Here is a 25,561-nt window from a genome sequence, read left to right as displayed (position 1 = left end):
TGTCCTAGGTTTCAGACTTCTAATTCAAGTATCTAGATATGATATTTCTTCTACTTTTAATGAATGGTAATTGCTCCCTGTACGCATGCTGCTGAACTGGATACAGGCACTGGGAAACCTTCCCATGGCCAAAGGAATCACTGAAACAAGTTTGAGTTGTTCCAAAATTACCTCACACAAATGTTAAACCAAGTGTTTGTGCTCTTGGTGATTCACACATGGAGAAGTTAAGCCTGTGTATTGCCACAACATGTGTCACTGCAATGCAGTCTACCTTAAAACAACTGTCTCCAACCTATGTGTTCATCTGCCTTCTGCAAGTGGAAAACCAAGGTAACTCCATTGTAGGCTTCTCCGACTAGGTCCTGTGCCAAAGTGCTTTAGGTCATGAGTAATACACAATGTCCATCAGGAACTCAAGTGAGATCATGAGAAAAAAGTGAGATCATATTCCAACCGCCCCCCTTGGTTGGTCTTCAAAGCATTCTCCAGAATAAAGTCTTGGAACAGGCTCAAAAATTATACATGGTTTTGTCTTTTCCCCCATCCCTAAAATATTTGAAAGCAATGCAAAATGCTGACTGCACAGTTATTTGAAAGATGGCTCACCTGTGGTTTGCTTAAGCAGTTCTAAACCATTTTGTAACACCTGATCTACATGTGGTTTCGTGAGTAGGATGTCCTCTTGTATAGCCTAAAAACAAAAGTACCATTTTTTATGTGGGAGAAGAAAAAATTAAAGCAGTATTAGTATTTGTTAATCACAGAGAATTTTAAGTTGGTTTCATAGAGAAATATCTGAGGATGCCCCTCACATTTTCACATACTCATTCTCATTCTTGTGTTTATGCCTCTTCTTTTTACCATTGTGCCCCATGCCCCATGCTGATCTACCATAATTCAGGGCACTCTCCTTTGTAAATACTTAGGGCCTATGAGAGTTGACTCTGTGGAGGTACTCAAGTACTGATTCAATATTAGGTCCTTGTATACAAAAAAAAATAAATAAATAACAAAATGAAAAGCTAAAAATCCAGCTCATTGGATAAGTTCAACTTCATTTAAAAGCGACGTAATTAAAAATACTCTGTCTACACAGTTAGGGTCTTTTCTGAGTACAGCGACTCACCTAAAACATAATGGATGTAAAACAATACATAAATAAGGAAGATTAAATAATAATGAACAACCGAAATGAAAGAAATAAAATAAAAGAAATCCAAATACCCGGAGTTCAGACTGCTGCTTCCACAGTCCCTCAGTGCTGTAATCCTGGACTGAGAGCTTGCTCAGTTTATCATGCACTTCATTCAGCCAGTTCATCAGCTCAACTTCATCTTCCCCAAAAATCTTAGCATTACATAAGGCCTGCTGGAGAAGCTCAGACCTTCTGTGACTTTTCTCTTGAATCTCAATGTACCACACTTGAGAGAAGTCTAATTTATTCTGCACCAAATCTTTATCCTCCCTGGAGCTCAAAACCTTTAAGGATTGGCCAATGCTAACAGCCTGGTGTAAATGTTTATTGTGACTGGTGATGTCATCTTCTAAGGCCTAAATAAAGTTTAAAAAAAAGAAGAAGAAACACAAAAAAGAATGGACAAATAAAAATGAAATGAAAACATAAACAGAACTAAAGGATGACATTTGAAATGGATTTACTTTGCAAATATGCATAACAATAGTACATAACTGAAAATTTATGTCATAAAACCACAAAACAAATGGAAAACTGAGTTTTACTGATGTGTGATGATATCTTACTTTGTGCATTGCAATTTGCTCCTCAAGATTGGCAGCGCAGGTTCCTATGGGGTCTAATTTTGCCAGTCTCCCTTCTATGCTCGTGAGCCACACATTCAGTGGTTCTAGGGCTTCATGAAATTGCTGTGCTACCACCAAGATACCTTCCAACTGACGATTCCTACAAATGTGCCAAGATAAAGGTCATTTAGGGACAAAGAATGTGTGAAATATTCAACAAAATTCTGTAGTTATGCTCCTCTGTTCTACTCTAAAACACTTTCTGTAGAAATCAACTAAGATTAAAACTGAAATCTCTAACATTTAAAGAACATGTTAGAATAGTCCTGTTAAAACTAAAGTTGAACAACAGATCATCCCTGAGTACCTAAATCTCAGGAAAGGTGTATTTTTAAATAATATTCCTAATCATTTCAGCAATAATAATTAGAGTGATAATTAACAATGCTATAACAACAACAGCAATAAAATAATTGTTGTTATGTACAGTGGTTGGTCCTGTTTAAGTCCTTTATATATTAACTTCAAATGGAGCACCAGTACTGAGATCACTTTTATGCCAAATTGCCAAAACGATTTAAAGTTTGAAAGACATGTATCTATCCCCTGCTTAGTAGAATTAATGCTGATTTCTACTTTATAAAAAGTACAATGTGTCAAGTTTATTTGCCAGAAGCAATAGTTTATATTTTATAGTTTAAAATATGAACAGAGATGAACTGCTCAAATTTTTCTTTACAATTAGAAACACTTTTGCTCAACAGAGAAACCATATGTAAAATCTGCTTCCACTATCTTTGGTTGTTCTCTAACACAAATGACTGTGGTAGTCTGCAGTCAGAGTTCCTGATTTACTCCCAATCCTATAAATCCTTTCTGCCAGGATCAAGACTGGTTGTTGTCTTCTTTTCATGCTTAATTTGTAGGGAATTATATGATTTGGGGAATTAGATTTCCTTGAAGACAAGATACTTATGGAACACTAGTATAAGTTGCAATATATAATTTCTGTGTCATTATATGCTATATTATGTACAAAAAAATTCTTAAAGTTTTCAATGGAAATATGTTTGATCAAAAAACTGAATAAAATAATCACATTTTTTTCTTTACTTCTGGATGATCACTGACTCTTTTTTTTTCTGAATTTAAATATCCAATCATCTAGAATCAATGGAAACAATTGTTTTGTAATTGTGTTTAATTTGTCATAACTGAAATTGTGAGTCATAAGTCTAAGCATAAATTATAACTATTAGTAATATCCCTCCATTCAATATTACTCTGAAGAAGGTTTTAGGAAAAGAAGACCAGTTACAGCAGTAAAGCTACAATGCAGACATTTATTCATTCATCTTAAAAATATAAATTACTGAGAGCATCTTCCATAGCATCTTCCAGGCTTGCTGTCACCAGACATTACACAGAAGGTTTTATCTGTTGACATGTGTTAAAGAACAAGAAGATTTTTAGCATCCTTGGGAGTACCTCATTCTGTGGTCTTAAAGACTATAATTCTACTCCATAATCCAAGATAAGCAAATACTTCTCTTCCCCATTCTGGTTCCAAAGAAGGTAGGAATTTATGGAACAAACTTTCTGTTCAGTGGTTCATCTATGTTCAACCTAACAGTCTAGGTGACTTCAATGGAGCCACACTTAACAATGGTCAATGTAGAATTAATGCTGAAATGACACACTTAAAGCATTCTATAAGAAGAAGCATGTTGTGAGCAAGGGCCCAGTGGAGCCATGCTCTAGGCTTCTTGGCCTTCATGAAACTAGAAGACCCTTCCACCTAGTTAACTCCAATTCTTTCCTTAAGACGAAGCTTAGCTGTCATTTCCCTGACCCTAGTTTAGGTTCTTCCGATTATATGCTCCCACAGCACCCTGCATTTTTGCTTCCAAACATCACATTTGTCATCACTTTTCAATGGCAATAAACCCAAAAGTCTGCATCTTACCTGAGGACAGATAAGATGGACATAACCGAAAGCCTATGTCTGATATGTGGTATTCAGGCAATAACCTTGTATTAAAATGAATAAATCACCCAAGGGAAATGCTTTCTTAAAGAGTTGGGGTATGGCTGGTGCAAGACCTTTCCCTTGGAGGAGTAAGAGAGATATTGTAGCCCTTGCTACCTATGTTCACACACAGTATAAACACAAGAGAACAGGATTTGAAAAAAAGTTATAACTAAAATATACAGTAAGGTCACTGCTGCTCTTTCAAAAAAACTGGAAGTATTTATGTTACCTCATTTCAGCTTTATTAAGCAATGCTTCCCATCTACTATCCAAGAGACTCAGCTGTTTCAAAATCTTCACTTGATCTGCAGGTTCTGCTGTGGCAGCGATTTTTTCTCCTTCTCGTTTGATTACCTCCACAGTGGATCTGCGGTCATCCAACAATCTTTGGAGAAGCTTGAGACAAAACATTAAATATTTTAAACAGCAAAATAACAATTAAGCAAATATAAGGTTAAAAATATTGTAAGTACTTCTGATATTGTGACAGCAAGACACATTTTGTATGGATGCACACAAGAAAGGATCTGAGAAATGGAATTTTAAACTTATTTGGTTTAATTATTCATTACTAATGAGTCAGGCAGTGTGGTAAGGCTTTCCACGGTAGAAAAAACTAATATCGATAAAAAGTAACAGAATAGAAGGTGTTATTGGGATAACTCCACTAAATCTTGGGGAAAGTGCAAAATCCCCAATATTGTTTTTTTGTTGGTAGGGAGGGGATGGATACTAGGATTCTAACTCTGGGGCACTCAACCATTGAGCCACATCTCCAGCCCTTTTTTGTATTTATTTAGAGATAGGGTCTCACTGAGTTGCTTAGTGCCTCACTTTTGCTGAGGCTGACTCAGCCTCCAAAGCCACGGGGATTACAGGCATGCACCATCACGCCTGGTCCCAGTAGTTTTTAATAAAATAGTAATGCCCTAAACATTCAACAGTTATCTACAAAGTTAAAATTATTACTATAAATAATTAATACTTTTAAAACCCTTCCCCACATTAAACAATCTGTTATAGACAAGGAAGTTTAAACTCAGTCCAAGTCCACCAGTTTTCAAGTCTTTAAAAAAAAAAAAAGACATATAAGAGGTTGTGAGGGGAAAGGAAAAAAAAACAAGGGAGAGAATTAAATTACAGCAGATGGGATAGAGAGAGAAGATGGGAGGGGAGAGGGGATAGTAGAGGATAGGAAAAGGTAGCAGAATACAACAGTTACTAATATGGCATTATGTAAAAATGTGGATGCGTAACTGATGTGATTCTGCAATCTGTATACGGGGTAAAAATGGGAGTTCATAACCCACTTGAATCTAAAGTATGAAATATGATATGTCAAGAGCTATGTAATGTTTTGAACAACCAATAAAAAAGAAAAAAGGCTCTTGGCTCCTTTTACCAGGTGCAACTAGCTCCTAAGATATGTTAGGAGTATGAAAACTCAAAAACAGCCTTTAAGTATTATTTCCAAAGGGAAGAGAGTGTGGAACATGTCAGAAATCTCCAAAGCTGGCCAGATAAGATTATTATTTCAGGATTTTACAGCATAAACAAAATTCAATTTAATTCTAATGGCACATTTTAAGAGGTCTAAAATGAAATGTTTGCTACAGGGAGCCAGAACTCAAGAATTACCTTGCTCTACCCTAAGGAAAAACACACAATTTCTGAGCAACTGCCATGCACAGGCACTGTATGACAGTAAGGAGGAATGCACAAGTGTGCAACACACCAAGTGCTTCATGGCTTCCTTAATCTGATCCTGAATGGCAGTTAAGGACTAAAGAAGTAAAATGTTAGAGGAACATTTTGAGAAAAGACCACCGAGGCCAGAGGGAAGAGGAATGCATGTTTAAAAAGAAGGGGAAGGATGTCGAACTCTCAACACTGGTTTGAGTCATTATAAAAATCAAAGTATAGGGCTGGGGCAGTGGCTCAGTGGTAGGAGTGCCTACCTTGCATGTGTGAGGCACTGGGTTCGATCCTTAGCACCACATAAAAATAAATAAAGATATTGTGTCTGACTACAACTAAAAAATTTTAAAATAAATCAAAATATATAACAGGTGGTTTAGGCAGCCAGAGGAACTAATGAAGTGGATTACTTCTGATAAACTTTAATAGCAAAGCCTCTGGCAATCAAGAAAGCAAAAAGCAAAATCGATAATGGATTTTGCTGGCTAAGCATCATTAATTAACTCTGGGAAAATAACATCAAACTGTAAAAAGTAGCAGTTCCATTATTCAAAAATCATACAAATGCAATGTGTTTGCAGTTATGTTTCCTTAATCCTTACCTCTAACTTTATTTTCTAATAAGTGTACTTTCCCAATGTGCTAGTTTAAAAAAAATTAGAGATGAAATACAGATATTAAAGTATACAATAAATTTTAAATGTGGAAGTTTAAAAAAAATTAACTGACATAATAATTGCATATACTTATGGAGTGCAATGCAATGTTTTGATGTATGTGTACATTCTGGAATGATTAAACTAAGATAATTAGCATATCTAGCACCTTCCCTACTTACCATTTCTTTTGTATTGAGAACACATAAAATTTTAGTAATTTTGAAACATACATTATTATTACTAACTTTGCTAAGTAAAACAAAACCAGAATAGAAAGATATAATTAAATTTTAATTTAAAAGAATTTTAAATGAAAAAAAGTAAATTAATTAAAATTAATCTACTCCCTTTCAAAAATTCCACAGGAGAAAACTTACCACTGTGCAATGTACTAGGCCCCTTCCCATCTATCATTTCATTTCATAGCTGACAAATTACTATTGAAAATGTCATTAAATGTTTCATAACTGACCACTACCATCAGAAGCCCAAAACTGTACATGTGGTCCTGAGTAGTTATCCTTACACAGATTGTATTTTCCCACCTTGGACATTTTTAGCACTGTCATAAAAAATAGTGGCACCTTCCTGAGCATAAATGAATCCAACATTTGCCTCATTAGCACTCACTGAACTTTAAGAAACTGCCAGTATTTTTAATCCATAAAAATGGCAATTTCATATGAATAAACCTACCATATAAAGGAGCAAAGTACACCACAGATTCCCACTCTGGCACTTCCTGCCCTCATCGCTGCTCACTTCCTGATTCCTAGCCCTCATTCCTGGCTTTATTACTGTCTTTCTAACTTATCACTGTTTATATATTTGTTTATTGTCTCTCTCCTTATCCCTCCCTTCCCACTAGACTTCAAACTCAAGGAGGAATTTTCATGGTTGTTATTCAGTGATACCTCCCCAGAATAAAGCCTCGGTGAGAGATGTTCAGTAAGTATTGGATGAATGACTACCAAAATAACCTCTATAGCAGCAAGAACCAGTTCACTAAGATATCCTATTAATATAAGTAAGGAGGCACATTTTTACCCTCATCATTAGGATTTAAAACGGAACACAATACAAAAGCATCATTAACTTACCTTTTGCTCTTGTATCTGGGCCTTCACCACTTTGAACTCTGCAGATGGTGGCTTCTGATTGGCTACAAGCTCCTCAGTATCTACCATCCAGCTGAGCAGGGACTCCAGGGCATCTTGGAACCTCCCACAATGCAATAGGGCTTCCTGCAGCTGGGCTGCTCTCTGAGCCACCTGCAAAGTTTCACTTGTTTCAATTTATTTACTCTTTTCATAAAATAAAATCTGCTGCTGGCTACCCCTTTTCATGCTTCTTTTCCCATATGGTCACAAATTTTCTTTTACTTTTCACTTAAAATTAACACAAAGCAATTATAGTGGGAAGGATTTCAATTTTAGCAAGTAACACATGAAAATAAGGTTCTTATCCCAGTCAATATGGACATTAAATCTTTGAGCTTTTGGGAATGCCCAATATGTTTGATTAGCAATAAATGATTAAATTATTGAAAATAACCATGTATTAGTCATTTTATTATTATTGCTGGGATTCATTTTTTAAAATTTCCTACTAATGAATATCCACTTAAACTCTACTATCTTCAAGCTCTGGAGTCTCTTTTTGACAAACTAGGGCCTTTGTCTCCTAGTAAATGGAGTCTTATGTCCTACATAGAGATATCCTCTTGCTCTTCTCATAGTCTCTCCTTTTGGAGTGAAAAAGTAGTTGGCAAGTACTGTGGAATATATTTACACCCAACATGCATCCCAGTTGTGTTTAAGAAACACTACAAGATGAATCAGGCTCTAAAGAGTGAAAAGTTTTTAAGACATAGCAATGACTTAAGATTTCAATGCAGGGAAAATGATAAGAACCACTACCACCATTAAATAAGCAGTGCCATCCCATAATAATCTGGTCATTTACGTCACATGAAGAGCCACTGTGTGTCAGAATTATTTCCCCAAGATTATTGAAGCAATATTTCTAGTGTTTCCTCTCATGAGAATTTATTAAAAGGTTTCATAGGTAAAATATTTATAGAGTTGATGGTCTAGGGCTGATAGAGAGACAGAGCTTCTTTCACTTACAGTGTGAAATTAGTCACCCGCATTTGAAAATGGGAAGATTTCACAGAGAGAACATAATTTCCAGTTCTTTTGAAAGTAAGTAGAGTATCTGGCAACAATGGGCCTGCATCCCTGTATGTTGATAATTTACCAAAATTAAGAAGCTACCAGGTCTCCTGACATGGGGTCACGAATAGGTCATGGCTGTCTGCCATCACACCTGTTCAGTATCTGTAGCTATATCTCTGTCAAAAGTCAAGGCAAGGGCAGGGAGAAACCCTGTTTTATCCAGTTTATTTATTTATGTTCCCTACCTAGCTCCTGTGGCACCTGAGTTGGGCCCTACAGTTTATAGCAACATTAAATAAAAAAAAAAGAGACACGTTTAGGGAGGTTGGGCTACTATAAATATGATTAATGGTTACAATAAATGCTACTCAAAAATGATAATGAAGGGAATAAAAAAATACCTTCTTATTGAGAGTCTTCCACCGCGTATTGACTTCGTCCAGGTCATGCTCCAAACCCTGTGTGCTGGTGCTTTTAGCAGCACTCTGAATAAGGCCTTGACCTAACCAGTTTACATCTTGCTGTTTAACCTGCAAGGGTTCGATTTCTTCTTTCTGGAATACCTGCAGTTAGAAGGGCCATAATCATATGATTTATACTATCTACAAACTACCAAAATGTATAATGAGCATTTACTTTGTCATTAGGTAGTAGGAACTATCAATCATTACAGAAGTAAAGATACTGCCGTTGCCTGTTCATAGGTCTTAGCTACCCTGGGAGCTATAGTACAAAAGTAAACAACATATAAATTTGTAGCATATCAAACCCATTTGGGAATATTAAAGAATTATATTCCAATTAAATTATCTATAAAACCAAAAAGACAGTCTTATCTGTCCTCTCTTTATTGCTTCATTATAATCACATGATAAATTTCCTACTTTCTCAACTGAACTCTAACAAAAGGCTTATAGAAAATGCTAAAAAACAAACTGGTAAGATGGGGTCAAATGAGCCTTACTGGGCAAGGAATTCTCATCAGCTCTCATAAGGATGGGTGCTGCTAGCTGACAACTGAAGCTTTAGACTGAAACTGGAAATGAAGAATCACTGGCAAGACAATGAAGTGGGCCAAGAGGCCAGACACATGGCCGGCCAGAGGAACAAACATGTAGGGCTGGAAAAGGAAAAAGACACAGGTATGTGCCGAAATAATATAGATCTCTGCAAGTTCAGCCTCCTCTCCTCCATGCCTATAAAAATATCCATGGGCTTGCAAGAAGCACCGTGGCCTCATCCCATGGATCTGACCACACATATCAGTGGCACAACAAGTCTGGTTCCTCTTTGGTCAATGCTACCTGTGCATCTGCTCTGAGCAATTGCCAAGGGCTGCCTCACCTCCTCTCCATTACATCCAACTTATGGTCACTCAGTCAACTGTGACTAGCAAAGGATGCAATGTATTAAATAAAAGCTGCAAGTTCTGTGAAAGTACAAATTTTGGCCTGTTTTCCTTATGACAGTTCTATGCCTGGGCCTACCACCGTGCCTAGCATGTTGTATGCACCCAATAATTATATGCCAAATTATTTTCAGTATGGAAATATTACATTTATACCTTAGATGACATCAGCTCTTTAACAAATAATACTGGAGGTAAATATATCAATTCCTTCACAGATACCATGTTTGTAATATAGGACTTGGAGGAAGCCATGAGAAAGATCAATTATTTTAACTATGTAAGGAAAGTTCTGGACAGATTTTAAGATAAAGCACTGTTTGGGATTCTGAGTTATTAGAGCAAAGGGCACTACATAAATAATCAATAAATGTCTAAGCAGAATATATGGAAACATAATATAGGCAAATATTAAAATAGCAATTAAGAAAAAAATCTATAGATATTATATAAAAATTAAATTTGAAAGATGTAGAGGCCACAGGAAACAAACTCTCCAAACCCTGGCCCAAAGCTGAGCACACAGGATACTCTTATGTTACTGTATGAATGAGTACATTAGGGAACAGCAATCAAATTACTGATCATTTCCTGTAAAAGTCCCCTCTAGCTAAAAGGCCAAGCTGCTTTTTCCACAGAAAATCCATATGAACAATTTCCATGCTGGCTAATTGTTTTTATATAACAATATCATATATAAAAATTAATTATACATAATCAAAGAAACAAGATCCCACAAATCACTGAGGAAAGAATTAACTTTTCATGATTTTTTTTAAAAATATAACTTACCAAATAAGTCAACAGAAAGTTGCAAAAAGGTGGTCAAAATAGAATTTGGCAGAATGATTCTATTTCTTTTCTATATCACTTTCTAAGTTACTAACTCTAGGCATCAGTAGCTTTGGATGTTTAAATATTTACAAAAATAATGGGAGGCATCAAGAAAAATTGCTATATTCTTAATTTCAGGAACTTTCATGATACACTGTAATGCAGAAAAAAAGTTTCCTCCTCTCTTGCAGTTGGTTATGAGGACTCACACACACAAACTAATATAATGTTCTCCTAAATTGCCTTAAACTCTGCTTTTGACTTTAATTTAGGGATAGATTTCAAAGAGGATTTAGATGAGTCTGGGGTCATTTCCTAAAGTGCTATAAAAATACAAAAAAAAGCATATAATCCTAAAATTAATTATCATCTACAAATTAACGACCAAATCCTTTACAGGGAAAATGCACTTTGCTAAGCTTTTAAATTAGTAGGCCATTTGTTGCATACCCAAGAAAAGGGTACGGATCACTAAAGCAATTATTTCATAGACTTAAAAAGAACTGTTCTGATGTTATCTAAATTCTTTATCTCTCAGTGGTAATAAGACACCTACGAAGATAGACTCCCCCCTCCCCAAACTAACCTACAGCACAGACACAGAGAAACCTAAAATAAAATCAAATTACCTCTGAGGAAAAGTTTACCAGAAGAGCTCAGTAAAAGTACTAAAATAGCTGAACTTCAATCTGAGTGGCAAGAAAAAAATTACAGGCTTGACAAACAACCTCTAGTTATTACTAGGCTGCACCCTTTACTTTCTTACCTCATCCACCACTCACAAGAAGTTAGGACTATAACGCCTGGGAAACTAGTACAGTGACTTTTCTACCCTCACATGCGGAGCTTCTGAGAGAAATTTTTTAGTGCTTTGAAAAAGTCCTCAATTTAGGTAGAAAAGTTTGCAGATCACAACAATATAATATTGTGTTCATATCTTCATGACTAAGCCTGTTGAAGCTTAATATACCCAATATAACTGACCTTAAATGGCAGTATCTTAAACCACAACTTGTACAAAAGCCTCACATGAACATAAATTCACAGTGACAACATTCTGAATGAAGGGGAACAGCCAAAATCGGCACAACCAATGGCAGGGCCCCAAACACCTGGAAAAAAACTGCTCCTCTTTTTAAACAAACAAACAAACAAACAAACCAAAACCACACAGGGGTCCCTTAGTTAATTTGTTATAATGTTCAAATTATCAATAGCTGGCATCTTACAGGGTGCTAATCAAACATCTCAAACAAATGACTGTATTTGATCATTACTAGAAACACTGGTAACCACTCTGAAACAGAATCATAAATGTTTGGCATTGCAAAGTATCACATTTCCATTAATTACCTGGACTGATTGGAAGCCATTGCATACTGTGCCCAATATTCCTGCCTGGGTCCCTGTTTTTCTGGGCACTGCTTTCTGTCTTACTGGCATGAATTTCAGGGAGCACTTCATATGGGTCACCTCCATCTCCTGGGCAGAAAGGGGAGGCTCCAGTTCCCCTTTAGATGCTCTGTTGGGTTCTTCTGATTCATATTGTGCTGACAGTGTCACAATTTCTACCAAACTTGTGCTACCACAATCTACATCACTCTCCTCCAGGGTGGTGTGAGAGAAATCTAAACCCTTTGTAAATTCCCTACTTTGTGCTGTCATTTGGGATTCTCCTGGTCCATAAGTGTTCTCCTCTTCCCAGGAGTTAGAAATGCACTCCTTTTCTTCATCTTTTGGCATGATTAATGGATCACCCTTAGTGCTCTCTTTCAAATCATTCTGCAGGCAACAATTTTCATCATTGATTTCCCTTTGATCATTTATAGATTTTGATTCCTCAAGTGAAGAAACATCATGCAAAATCATTTTGAAGTTATCATCAGGGTGGGCACTTCTACATGAAAGCAATGGGATTTTCTGTTCACTCATGGAATTAACAGAAAAAAATGGCCTATAGTGTTCTGTTATATGAATATCTTCAGCAGAAGATAGGCTTCTAATTTGTGACTGGTCTCCAGTTAAAATGCCCTGTTTTTCTTCCCTCTCTGCTTGAGGGCTACATAAACCAGAGTCATCCTCCTCAGAAGTCAGAGAATTAGTGCCCCATCTGCACTTGCTGGCCTTCGTAACGCCATCTGACATATCGGGAGGTTCAACAAAAGAGCTTTCACTTTTGTTTGCATAATCCATAAAATTGGCTGGGACAAACATTCGCCAAGACCGTCTATGCTCTTTCTTTTCTGCATGAGATTTGGCTTTGGGTAATCCTGTGGTTCGAATGATGTCACTATTCAGTTTGAGTGCATCAAAGATCATCTTTTCATCTAGTTTGTTAGCTTCACGACCTCTCAACTCAAATACACTGGAAGAAGTAAGGGCACCATTAGAGCATAAAGAACTAACATCCAGTGTTCTGTGACTGTAGGGTAAAGTCCGATCTGTAAAATGCCTGGACGACAGGCTACCTTTTGAACCAGAGTCTATCTGTTCATTTAGTCTAACAGTGTCATAGATTGACCTCTGTGGGACATAACAGTCTTCAATATTTAAGTCCTCTTCTTCTTCACCCTTCCCTACACATGGAGGATTCTGACGTAAACAGTCTGGTCTACTGAGTGGCTTCCCCATTTTGTAGACAGTCAAAACAAATATTGCAGCTCTTGACACAGAAAATAAGAAACAAAGTAGGGCATCTTGCAAAAAAGTCTGCTTCTGAACAGCACTATGAAGTGTCCTCAGCATAAAGACACATGCTAAAATAATACACGAAATATATGAGGTGCTTAGGGTCATTAGCAGTGCATCGGTATTAATGCAACTATCTTTTACCTGGCTGATTTTAGAATTATTCCAAAAAGTAAAGTGCATCAAGAACAGAGAACAGAAATCTCCTTCCTCTACCAGCCCCTGAAGTTCCCTTTCACATACTCCAAAACACAGAAATACACAACACTTAAAAGTGGCTCAAACACTCAGAACATTCCATTGTCAGTCCATTTCCCTTTTTTGTCTAATTTTGCATCTGAGGTTTCCAGATTAAAATTTCCAAATGAGCAAGCATTTTAACAGGCTGAATGTTAATTTCAGCAAAGCTCTGGTTAACTGTAATCCACTTAAAGATGGCTTGCAAAACTCCATCTCCTTTATAAATAAACCAAGTTTCAGAAACTTAAAAGACAGAGACCATGTATTGTTCAGCTGAAGGCACAGACCAAGTCTTCAGAGAAAAATAAGTTAATTCTATGTAAAAAAGTTAAATTTTTCTTTTACTTTCTCTTGGGGGTAATAACTATAAATAATCTTGATTCAAAAGGCAGTTTTTCTTCCCATATTAAGCTTCTTCAAGGTTACCCAGAACTACCCACGGGGGAAATATCAGCCAGCCAGAGCAGAGCAGTACAATCCAGCAACCTTTCAAAGTAAACAGAAAGCATGTTGTACTATAATAAGCTTCTCTTAAAAAAAAAAAATGTTCAAAGATTCTTATCTGATCCTCAAGAAGGCTTATTCCACCTGAGGCAACTGCAGCAAAAGAAGAGCTCCGCGGCTTCCTCTAAGGCACCGGCAGCGCAATTCACATTCAGCTGAAGACCAAGCCACTACTCTATCCTTTGAAATTGACCAACTGCTGTGGCCGCAGCTGGGTCTTCATTTCAGCTAAAGCTGGCGAGAGGGGGAGGTGGCAGTGGACACGGCAGAAAAGGAGCTCCAGCAGGGAGCTCCTGCGTTGTCCCCGGCTCCTCAGGGCAGCGGGGTCCTGGGCAGGCATCCTCTCGAGCCAGGGCGCTCCCAGCAATGCCCTCTCTCTTCACACAACATCTGCTAAGTCCCTGAGCCTGCAGGCTGCTCCAGACCTCGGCTTGCTCTACAGCTCCGGTGCTACGCCCTCCCGCGACTTAACTTCGCAGTCATCTTTCCTCCGACTCCTAGCCACCTCCCCGAACAGAGAGCACTTTCAGTGGGAGGTACCTTGAGGCCAGAGAGGCTGCAAAGCAACAGCTAAGCGGTGACATCAGCGCAAAACTGGACGAGTCCTGAGATTGGGGAGAGGGGCAGTACCGGGTTCAGAGATTGCTGAGATTACACCAGCTATACTTCAAAATGGGAAAGGACCCGAAGGGCGTGCAGAGGCAGAACCTGACACCAGGAGGCCCTGAAGAAATCATTTTGAGACCCAATTCACTTGATTACTAAAAGGAAAAGGCGGCGGAGGCTACCCAGGTCTCTTTCAGTTTAAACTACACTCTCAGCAGCGAATCAGCTGTTTAAGCAGGCTTTGCCAATCAAAGTGCAGATCACACTGAAAAGGAGTGTTTTGTCATTCCCTTTTAAAGCCCAAGTTCAAGTCTAACAGTTGTCAGGAGTCAATTATTCCTAAAAGCACTGTGCACTGCTGACATGAATATTTGTAGTTACTAATATCCAGGTAGTCCTTTTGAGATTAATGCAGGATCCAGGCAAACATAGTAACTGACTCTAATAAAATAATCACCTCTACAGATTTTAACTATTGAACAAACACCCTTTAAAAATATTGTTTCAAAGTAAAGTTCAGCAAATCAAACCTTAGCCTTTGTAGCAGAAATGATGTTTTATTTACTAAAATCTATCTATTCTTTTATGAAATGAGTGACACCATCAGAGTAGCAGATAGTTACAAATGAAGACAGATAGTCTTTTTTCAGTCTCATAAAACAATTATTAGAATGTGAACAAAACAGCACTGACACTCAAATGAAGAAGGCAGTCTGTTCAAAACAACCTTATGTTTTCTCTGGTAATCCTACAGAAAAGATGTGGGAGGGAACTTTTTTATGGTTAATGAGAAAATATCACCCCAAAATTATTTTTTATAAACCTACAAGTTGCATTTAAAAATATATTTGTAACCAGAACTCCTTATAGGTAACTCATCATGCAACTCAATATGTAGCCATCATTAAGCTGAAATTGTATTTAACCATCTACAAAGAAAAAATAGGTATGAAATATCCATTAACATCACAATATCAAAGCCCATTTTTCATGGTTAAGAAGTGAAATATTTCAACAAACACCTGATTTTGTGCTTTTTAAAGCAGACAGGCTGTTGTGAGGTACTGATAAGAGACAAAAAGAAAAATGTGCACACAGCTTCTGTGTTTGAACAGTGGGTTGAACACAAGACTGGGAATTAGTAACCACCAAGGATCTTACTCCCAGCTGCCACTATCTTGATATGTAAGCCTGGAAAAGCTACCTATCATGGCAATATCAACAAAGTTTCCATGAAATCTGCATGAGTAACTTTCTCTAAACATTCTAAGGTTCTTACAGAAACTTTTCATGAGAAAGAATGGCCCTAATTCAGTCCACCTTAGACTCTGACTCATTAGCACGATATTATTCTCGCCTTATGAAAAGCTAAGAGCAACATATAACCTCACATTTGAGGTAGGCAAATATTTTAAAAACTTTATGGATGTGTGCATGAAGCAACAAATCCCATCATTATGTACAACTATAATGCACCAATAAAAAATGTAGAAAGAAAAAAAATGATGTAGCCAAGGGGGTAAAAAAAACCTCATGGATAATTCATTCATAAATTCAACCATTCAACAAAAATAGTGCTCACTATCTTGCCAAATAGTATGTGAGCACTGGGGAAATATTATGGCCAAGTGGGGAACACAGATGAAGAAATGGGCATGACACAGTTTGGAAGTAGGGAGTACTCTGGGAAAATGTGCTCTGGCCGAATATGCTTAAGCATATGCCACTTATTTCACAACTGAACTCTTATTTATTAAACTGACTTAAATTTATTTATTATATTCTGATTTAAATTGAAACCTGTACTATTAACATCATGGTGGGATTTATAGTAATAATTCACATATATCTCTGTTACTTGAAATCACATTCCCAAGACATAGTTGGATAATAAAAGAACTCAGAGCAGAACTGGACTGGTTTATCTTTTCCTCTCTATTTGGTCTATACAACCACTTTAAATGTTATTGTCTCTAATATTAATAAAATCAAGATGAATTAAGTTGTTCCAAATATTAATTGTGATATGTAGATTGCTCACATTTTCACGAGAAATACAAAATCAATAAAATAAGCAAAGCTTTCTGAAAAACAGTTAACACTCTTATTCCATACATACAGAAACTACAATACTGTTTTCAAATGCAATCTTCCCTATTTAATGTATAGATATGATCCAACTAAATTACCTACTACAGCAGATGATTTGGGGAAAGTACACCAATACTAACTGAATTATAAACAGAATAGTACCATCCTACCGTTCTATATTTCTAAAGTTAAATTAAATCCTTAAAAAGGAAACTTTCTGAAAATAATCTTACCACTAAGTGCAATATCCATGGAAAAGTTAAAGATTAATTTTATCAACTCAAACATGGACATTTTAGAGCTGAGTAATTGGAGATATTAAGAAATTCAAGGCAAAGTAAGGGGAAAGTGTCTGTGTAAGTAAGTGCTATATTATCCATGAAAACTCCAAAAGTCCCTTGTAGTACAATAGCTCTTGAAACATAGATCATAAACTAACAAGAGATCTGTGCTTTGTACTACAAATACAAAAACAGGAATTCGGAGCAACACTTTCTATTGTTCTGTTTAAAACAGATAAGTCATTAGCTAATGAAAACTGAAAGCATCCTATGGTGTTCAAACTAATAAAGTTTTTCATATGACTAAAGGGTTTTCAAGGATATGCAGCTGATGAATATGCAATAGCTATTTACTTCACTGGAAAGTAGTTTAAAGAGAATAGAAGATTTAGACTTCGCCACAAAGAAACAAGTTTAGAAACACTCAATAGATTTATTGTCTCATCTTGGAAGTTTATCTTGATATAAACCTGGCTAATATCTTCAATAAGTACTTGCTATTTTTCTGTAAATTACTACAATACTAAGACTATGTTTTCCCACCATCTTCCATGAGGTGATTCGACATATGAATCTTATTATTTAAAATGTATGCATATATACACGAAAATACCTAAACATTTGGATTTTTCAAAGCCATTCAGAAAACGAAACTAATGCACACATTAAGAATACCATTCAGTTTCTTTCAGAGAAACTAAGACCAAGCAAAATCTGAAAATGTTATTCATATTAAAATACTGGCTAAAGAAACAAAACAGTCTTTAGAGGAAGACAATTACAGATGCATGAAAAGAGGATATGGGAGCACAGACATTTTCTTAGGGTGTCCTGGTTCTTGAATGGCTCCAAAAGTTTTTTGTTTTTTTTTACTTAACTTAAAATTGCAGCATTTACCTATTCTGTGCTATTATTTTAACAAGTCATCAGAGACCTAGACAAAAATTTAAAAAACACCAAATATTCTTATCAAGGAACCAATGTATAATTTCATAATAGCAATGCAAACTATCTCTGTCTCTCCCTCTCATATGTATAAACACACACACCCAGGCACCCACACCCCTTAAACAACTTTCCACAATAAAAGAAATCATGAAGGCCTTCTTTTATCTAAAGGAGGCCTGTGATAATGACAGTAAATATTATAGTTGGGCCTTTTTTTTTTTTGGATCACTTTAAAATACTGAGATTTATCCAATTAAAATCAAACCAAAAAAAGCAAACATATAAAAAATCATTTTTTAAAAACTCTCTGGCTAAAACTGACCTCAACAACCTACTTTAATTCCTCAGTCTTAAATCAAACAATAGAAGTTATGAGAGGCTGTGTATGAGACAAGAAGGGTCAGTATATTAGTAGAACTGGAAAGAGGACCCATGTTGCCAGGTTCCCTTTTGACTGCCCTTCCAGATTAACACTGCACAGTCCTTGTGTGACACAGGAAAGAGGGCAGTTATCTGTTATGCCTGGTTAAGTACAAGGTATTAACAATACTAACCATCATATCAGCCTTGACTGGTAATAGCTAGGTATGGTCTTTATGGGGGTAGGAGGATGTCTGCCTTGCCCTGCAGATTGGTATAGTATTCTTTCATCCTAAAATCTTAAGTGGTACTTTGAAGTGCTTTGTTAAATAGTGTGACTTTCCTACAAAAGCCCATTCATCTAGTTACAGTTTTTATGCTAAAAATATTTTCACCTTTAAAAACACCAGAGGAAGGTATTACACAACCTCCTGGCTAATAGTCTCATTCACAAAAATCTTGTATATCAAGAAACTGTCCCTATGAAAAACTTTTATTCTGAAACAGTTTTATCTAATTTTCCCCTGTACTCAACAAAACAGAGAACAATTCCTCACTGACCTCTACCTACCAATATGAATACAACTTAAACACTGCTACTAATGCTTTCTTTGAACAGTTTAATTCTATCTTTATAAATATAGTGACATTAAAGATTTTTCCAGGTTATTTAAAAAATACCATAATAAGAAATTTGTCCAAACTGCCTGGCTTCTTGAGCCTCAAGATACTTTGCATTTTAGTTACCCAATATTCAAATAATGATGCCTGTGTTGAATAATACTTCACCTGGACCAGAAGTTATTACAGTAAAATCAGGCATGTGTTCTGGTCTATGTCTCTGGTTTCAACTTGGTTTTAAAATGCTCTGCTCTATGTAATGCCATTTCCATTTTGAAAATAAAAATAAATCTTTAGTTCAGAAAGCCCTGTACCAGAGATGTGTTCATTTGTGAGGATAAAATGAATCACAACTGGGCAGTAGCAGAATGGCCAGAAGTAAATAGTAAAAGCAGGGTCTGAGGTAAGATTTTCTTTTTTAAAAAACCATGGCCTAGATAGAGAGGTAGGGAGGTGTACTAATTTAGTTAGAATGTGACTGTGTATGTTCTTCAAAACATCTAGTTTCTTTGATCTTCCCTGAAATTAAATCAATTCAATATGGTAACAGTGATTACTTCATGATGATCAGGAGATCTGATTGGCTGTTACTGGCATCACAGGAATCACAAGGACATACTCCTTCCAGAGACTGCAATTTCACATATCTTTGATAAGTAAAAAGTATAGAAATGTTAATATTTCTTAATAAAAATGTGTCTTCAATTTGAAAATAACATCGAGTCAGGGGCCTTCAAACAGAAGTTAGGGGCAAAGATAACATGAAAGGAGTTTCTTTCTTCCTGGACATGTGCAGAATCTATTCACTGTTCAATTCAAAGTTTTTGACAGTGTGCACAGAATTTAATTGTAATAGTTGCAAAGTATAAGCAGAAAAATGGTACTTTGAGTTATCAACACTACAAGGTTGTAACATGTCTAAAGACTAAAGAGACTGCCACTCTAGACACACTTAGTCCAATCTCCAGTATTTAGCATGAGGAACATATATGGCCACAGAACTTACAAAATCAAACAGTTTAAAAACTTCAAGCCACCTGAAGTAACACTAATTTGTTTTCAAAATCTTCAGAATAGTTTTCACTGAGAGTGAATCAGGGCCTTCTGTTCAGAATAGCAATTGTTTTCATTATATTTGAGTTGGTCCCTTAAATGTAAGTGAATTTTGTCTTTTCAAGAAAACCTAAGGTCAATATGAATAGTTATTTCTTAGGCAAAAGTTTAGGGGTAAAATGGAAGCAGAGAAATTTGTCTTCCTGGTTAAAAATAATTTATTTTGCTCCCACTGAATAGGAGTGAGGCATCCTTTGTAAGTAACAGAATAATGACTATTAAGTTCCAGTACTGCTCTGAAGGCAGTTTATTTTGCATTAAGAAAAACTGTTAGAGAATGTTATCCATGACAGTAGCTTAAAAATTAAAGCTACCTGATGAACTAATGCCAAACTGGACTATATTTTAAAAAGTCAATAATGAAAACTGGTCTAGCCCTTTGGTGCTTTTCTGTTTCCTTATCAGAAATTACAATACCTAGCTTTTTACTTAGTACAAAGCATTCCACTCAACAAATCAAAAAACTTTCTAAAAAACTATGTTGAAACTAAAGACCCAAAGAAACTCAATCAAGATTGAATAGTAAATGAGATAATTTGCCACTTTAATTAAGAAAGATAGAACCACTAAGACAATGGACTGTCTGGTTCTGTCTCAGTCACAGTAGTAGTGGGAATACCACAATCACAACCACTACCACCACCGTCATCAAGATATATATAGAACATCAGCTTCACACACATTTACCTTGTGTTTCTTATAGAAGCTAATTTGATAGACAGTTTCCTTAAGTAGGTGTTCCTGGTGTTTGGGATTAAAATGAACAATGGCTGGCTACTAAATGCCTAAATTAGATTACAAGCAAAGATGATGTGAAAATTCCCCAGAGAAAAATATAAGATGTGAAAATGATGAATAAAGTCCACACAAAGCATCACAGAAGCTTACTCTTACTACTTGTGTGACCTTGGGCAAGTCACCTAAGATCCTAGACCTTAGGTTCTTTATAAGTGAGAGGGGGACAAAAATAGCATCTCCCTCTCATGACAGCAGTGTTAAATATGAAGAGTTTAGGGAGGTGCCTGACATACAATTAGCCTATGATAGATGTTAATTACTGTAGTTGGTTTTTAAAATAAACACACACACAAATGGAGTTATTGGTTGTATAGGCTATCAACTTTCTTTACCATAATCGTATTCTTTTTATTTTTGTTTCTTACCTATGGCACTATAATGTATTATATACAAATGATCTATCCCTTGAATCCCTACTTTTTTTAAAAGTCACTGGATTTCAAGACACTAAATCTATGATATTCTTTATTACTGAATTTCAATAAACCAACTCCTTCCAAAATAATCAGAAAACAAACGAGCACAACATGCTAAATGGTTGATTTTAGGAGATATAACCACTATTTTTCTTCACAAACAACCAAGACAATCTCTCCCGCTATTAATGTTAATGAGCTTATTTGGTGCTGCTTTAGTTTACAAAACACTTTCAGTGCAATGGTGAGAAAACTCCTTTCTCTTGCTTTTCCTACTTTCAGTTCTCTACATGACACAAACACACACAGGGAGGCAGCCACCAGTAGCAGCACCAAATATTATTACTTTTGCCCACTTTCTTACAGTTCATGAACGAAAGGAAGAAAAAGGAAGACCTACTTTTTCTTTTGTTTTTGCACTACTGGGACTGATCCCAGGGTTTCCACATGCTATACAAGGGCTCTATCACTGAGCCATACCACCACCCTAGGGTACTCTTTTTCTCTACACAAATTCCCAGAAAACTCAGAGAAGTCACAATGATGTCTTACAAAGGCACTGAACATGGTTAAGTTTCAATAGGAATTTTAAAGTTTTATCAGAATTCTACAGAAAATTCTAAAGCTTTCTGTCAGAAGAAGAGCCATGTCTTCTGTCTTTAAAGAAGCCATAAAACTGTTTTTCTAATAGCAAATTCTCTCATATGGAATCTTTGTTTTGCAAAGAAACATGAAAATTTGACAGTATAATGAAAGAAGTCAAGTCAACAATAAGGGAAATTCCTTCGCCTTCAAGAATCAAGATCTAAAAACAGAATCACAGATTTTTAAGTCTTGGAGGAATTAGGCTTCAAGCCATTTAATAATGGCAAATAGTAATAATAAAAAGTTACACTAAAGTTATTTTTCAAAATTCAGTAATCAAATGTTATTAAAGATAAGCAAAGAAAACAATACGTTAGATAACAACATAGAATTTGGAAGTCCACTTGATTCACCCTCATTTCCCATGGGAAACAATTTGTGGTTTTTTTTTTTTTTTTTTTTGATGCTGGAGGTTGATCCCAGGGTCTCAGGCATGCTAAAAGCACATGCTCTAGCACTGAGCTATACTTCAGCCCAATCTGTGGTTTTGGAAATCCTGTTTTTATTTGGTCTTAGTTTATTCTCTGTGCTAATGATGCAATACATATTTACTAGAAAGTAAAACACATCTCAAGATCAGAACCAGGACCCATAACAACTGTGAAGGTTTATATCATACCCCTGTAGCAAATTATTAATATATAGGACACAGAAAGCAATATATGACTTCTGATCTGTAACAAAGGAGGCCAAATTCAATGACACTGAAACTGGGCTACTATTTTAATCTAATGTTCTATTCATTAAGGATCACTGGTCAAGTGGTAGGCATTTCTTGGTCTGAGGAGCTTATGTAGAGTTCAATGAAAATAATTCACACCTAATCCTCTGAGGCACGAACCCCCAAGATCTTTGTTTTATGAAACCAGGATTACAACATGAAATGCCAAATTGTCTGTTAAAAATATGAACTTTAAGAGGGAAAAAAGTTTGAAGAAGAAATTAAGAAGAATGACAAGAGAAAAGAAAAGGAAAAGACTATAATTCACCACTGAAGAAAAATGTACCGAGTTCAAAATGCAGCTCTGGTAACTACAAATGTCAGTTGTGAATGACATCAGAAATGGACTCCACATCAGTTTCTGGCTTATTTAGAACTTTCTCTGGCACCTTCTGACCTCCATGTCCAAATCCCCAGTAGGCTTGGAACTGCCCCATGCATCTGAATATTATCCTGACATATGCTCAAACACTGTATTATAGTCATTCTTGAAGATTCTAAATAATATGTAATCACCTTTCTATGCCAATTATAAACTTATCTTAATAATAAAAACATTCAGTAAGAATGAAGAACTCCCTACCTTGAATACATTAAGTTGCTGATTAATTGTCTCTGTTTCCATACCAACGGGACCTTGTGACTCTTCATGTTCTTCAGCCTTCTGAAGCAAAGTAGAAAAGTTGTTCAATTTGCTGTAGAATTCTTCGAGACGCTCAATTGTCCCTTCAACCTGCTCTTCTCTGGCTTGAGCTCGGTCCAGTAACTTGTTGCACCGTTTGCTTAAGGCCTCCAAGTCCCTTTTGGCTCCAACAAGGTCAGGAGAGGTTTCTTCTGTGGCTAGCATCATCTTGCAGGTTTTATTAGCATTGTCATTGTTTGCTATGAGGGCTTCTAGTTTCTTCAGAAAGGATTTTATGCCCTCCTTTTGCTTTTGCAATGTTTCCACATCTCTCCCCACTGGAGCCATGCCATCCAGTTCATCATCAAATTCTGCAAACTGGGAAAACATCTCTCGGATGGTGTTCTGAAAATGCCCTATGCCCTGAAGCTTGGTTTCCAAGAATGAACACTTCTCATCAACCTGCTGACTTAGTGTATTATGCTCTTGAGCTAAGGTTTCTACTTGTAATAAAACATCAGAGACTCCCTTTGAGTCTGAGGCTTCTACTACAAGGTCCTGTGCAAGCCTTTTGACCACATCCACCTGATGCTTCAAAGTCTGAAGTGATTTCTGCTGAGTCTGCAACATGGTCAGATATTTGTTACTGTGAGCCTGGGGTCCCAGGGAGTCATGGACATCCAGCTGCTCCTTTGCATACTGAAGCTGCCTTTTAGCTTCTTTGGAAGATTCTTGAAATTCCTTAAACTTCTGGGCCATGTTCTCCAGGGAGAATTTCTTACTGTGAAGTTGTTCAGTGACCATGTCCACCTTCTGGATCAATGATTTATTCTCATCTGTAACAACCTCTTTATCTACCTCACAAACACTGAGCAAACTATTGGCTGTGTTGTTCAGTAATTCCACCATACCAAAGTGTTGGTCCATTTCCTTCTGCAGAGACTTTAATTTGGCAATAGAATTCTCTGTTTCAGCAGGATCCAAGCAAAATTTTACTTCCTCCAGCTTGTTTTGACATTTATCAATCCATGGCCGGAGAGTTTCTACGTGCTCTTTGTACTTGAGGGCTTTTTCCAATGAATCTTTTAACTTGTCTTCTCTTTCTTTCACCTGCTTATTAAATCCATCCCAATCAGTTTTAATAGTGTTAAGCTGTAACTGTAAGGCTGCCTTTTCAGACCCGTGTGTTTTTAGTAACAAATTTTCACCTTCTGCAATGGTTTTTTCATAGATATTAGACTGAGCAGTCAAAGTTTTACTGAAGTCTTTCTGATCTTTAATTAATGTCTCCAAGACATCAAGTTTGGCTGATATTGGATGACACTTGTTTTGCTCTTCTTTCTTTGTATCCAGCCAAATCTGAAAATCTCTAGACATTTGCTGAAATTGATGAGAGCTTGCACAGGCTGACTGCAGGTGCTGGACATGATTCTCTGAAAGCAAAATCACAGACATGTTTATTTTACATCAAAGTGTCAATCTATGAAAAGTCAGTAAAAAAATCTTCAAATTAATATGCAGAGATGTCTAAAAGCAAGGACTTCTAGCACTGACTACAAGAATTACAAGTGAACTTACTGACAGAGGGAAAGAAGAAGTAAGAGGTAAATACAACAATAAGAAAAAGGATCATTGGCAAGAAGCAGAAGGCAGATAAGAGGAGAAAAGCCTTGATTTGGGAAGTACAAATGCATCAAACTGCATGGTGTGGTCACACTGCACACGGTCTGCTTTGCCAGTATCATCTACATTCCAGAATAGGGAGGAGATAACTGCCAAGGTCTAGATTATGTTAATAATAAAACACTTCTTTGCAATGACTGTTTCATATCTATGGCTTTTACATATTGTGGAGGTTTAATTATTTGCCCAAGATTTTCCAGCTCTGAAGTGGTTAAGTCAGGATATAAACTCATGTGGTCTCTATGGGTTACATTATGCTGTCTCCATATTGAATAAAGTTTAATGTGAAATGATTGCTGTAATCAATAAACACATTCAATAATTAAAAAAACATAAATTGAGCATTTACCAAGTGCAAGGTATAGTACTATTTTCCAACAAAAATAAACATAGCAAAAAAGTTTGTCCTTCCTTGGAAAGACCCTCCTGAACTCCAACAGCACACTATGGTGTCTCTGACAAATACTAGCACAGCTGCCACAGAATTAGTGCTGCAGTAGGTGAGAGAGGAGAACAGGGAAATAAGAGAAATTTCTCTAGAAAAGTTTTCTGTGGCAGAATCAGAAAAGTAATAGTAAATAAGAAAATGACACAAAACCTTTTGAAAAACATTCATCTATTTTTTTCCCCCGGGTGAAATAAGACAATATCA

At 36.4% G+C, this 25,561-nt stretch overlaps 2 protein-coding genes across 23 annotated transcripts in view; both read right to left on the bottom strand.

Annotated features, from left to right (window-relative positions):
- The window catches only part of Dst (dystonin), a 427,642-nt gene that overhangs the window by 65,011 nt on the left and 337,070 nt on the right, over positions 1-25,561 (bottom strand). For 17 of the 22 annotated variants that reach the window (XM_021721801.3, XM_078019848.1, XM_078019847.1 and 14 more), the window contains 7 exons: positions 23,188-24,659; positions 8,732-8,893; positions 7,254-7,424; positions 4,026-4,192; positions 1,765-1,924; positions 1,228-1,554; positions 610-694 (listed from right to left, as the gene is read on the bottom strand). In XM_021721801.3, coding sequence (XP_021577476.2) covers positions 610-694; positions 1,228-1,554; positions 1,765-1,924; positions 4,026-4,192; positions 7,254-7,424; positions 8,732-8,893; positions 23,188-24,659 — 2,544 coding nt within the window. The remainder of the gene's footprint in view (positions 1-609; positions 695-1,227; positions 1,555-1,764; positions 1,925-4,025; positions 4,193-7,253; positions 7,425-8,731; positions 8,894-23,187; positions 24,660-25,561) is intronic. The other 5 variants (XM_078019849.1, XM_078019850.1, XM_021721825.3 and 2 more) reach the window with 1 other exon arrangement.
- LOC144365933 (uncharacterized) lies at positions 11,881-14,805 on the bottom strand. The gene has a single exon (XM_078018640.1). It carries the CDS (start codon positions 13,441-13,443, stop codon positions 11,881-11,883), a length of 1,563 nt encoding a protein of 520 aa, XP_077874766.1. The 5' UTR covers positions 13,444-14,805.

Source organism: Ictidomys tridecemlineatus, chromosome 8, assembly GCF_052094955.1.
Source record: "Ictidomys tridecemlineatus isolate mIctTri1 chromosome 8, mIctTri1.hap1, whole genome shotgun sequence".
In the NCBI taxonomy this organism is placed as follows: Eukaryota; Metazoa; Chordata; class Mammalia; order Rodentia; family Sciuridae; genus Ictidomys; species Ictidomys tridecemlineatus.
This window is presented reverse-complemented; position numbering and strand designations above follow the sequence as displayed.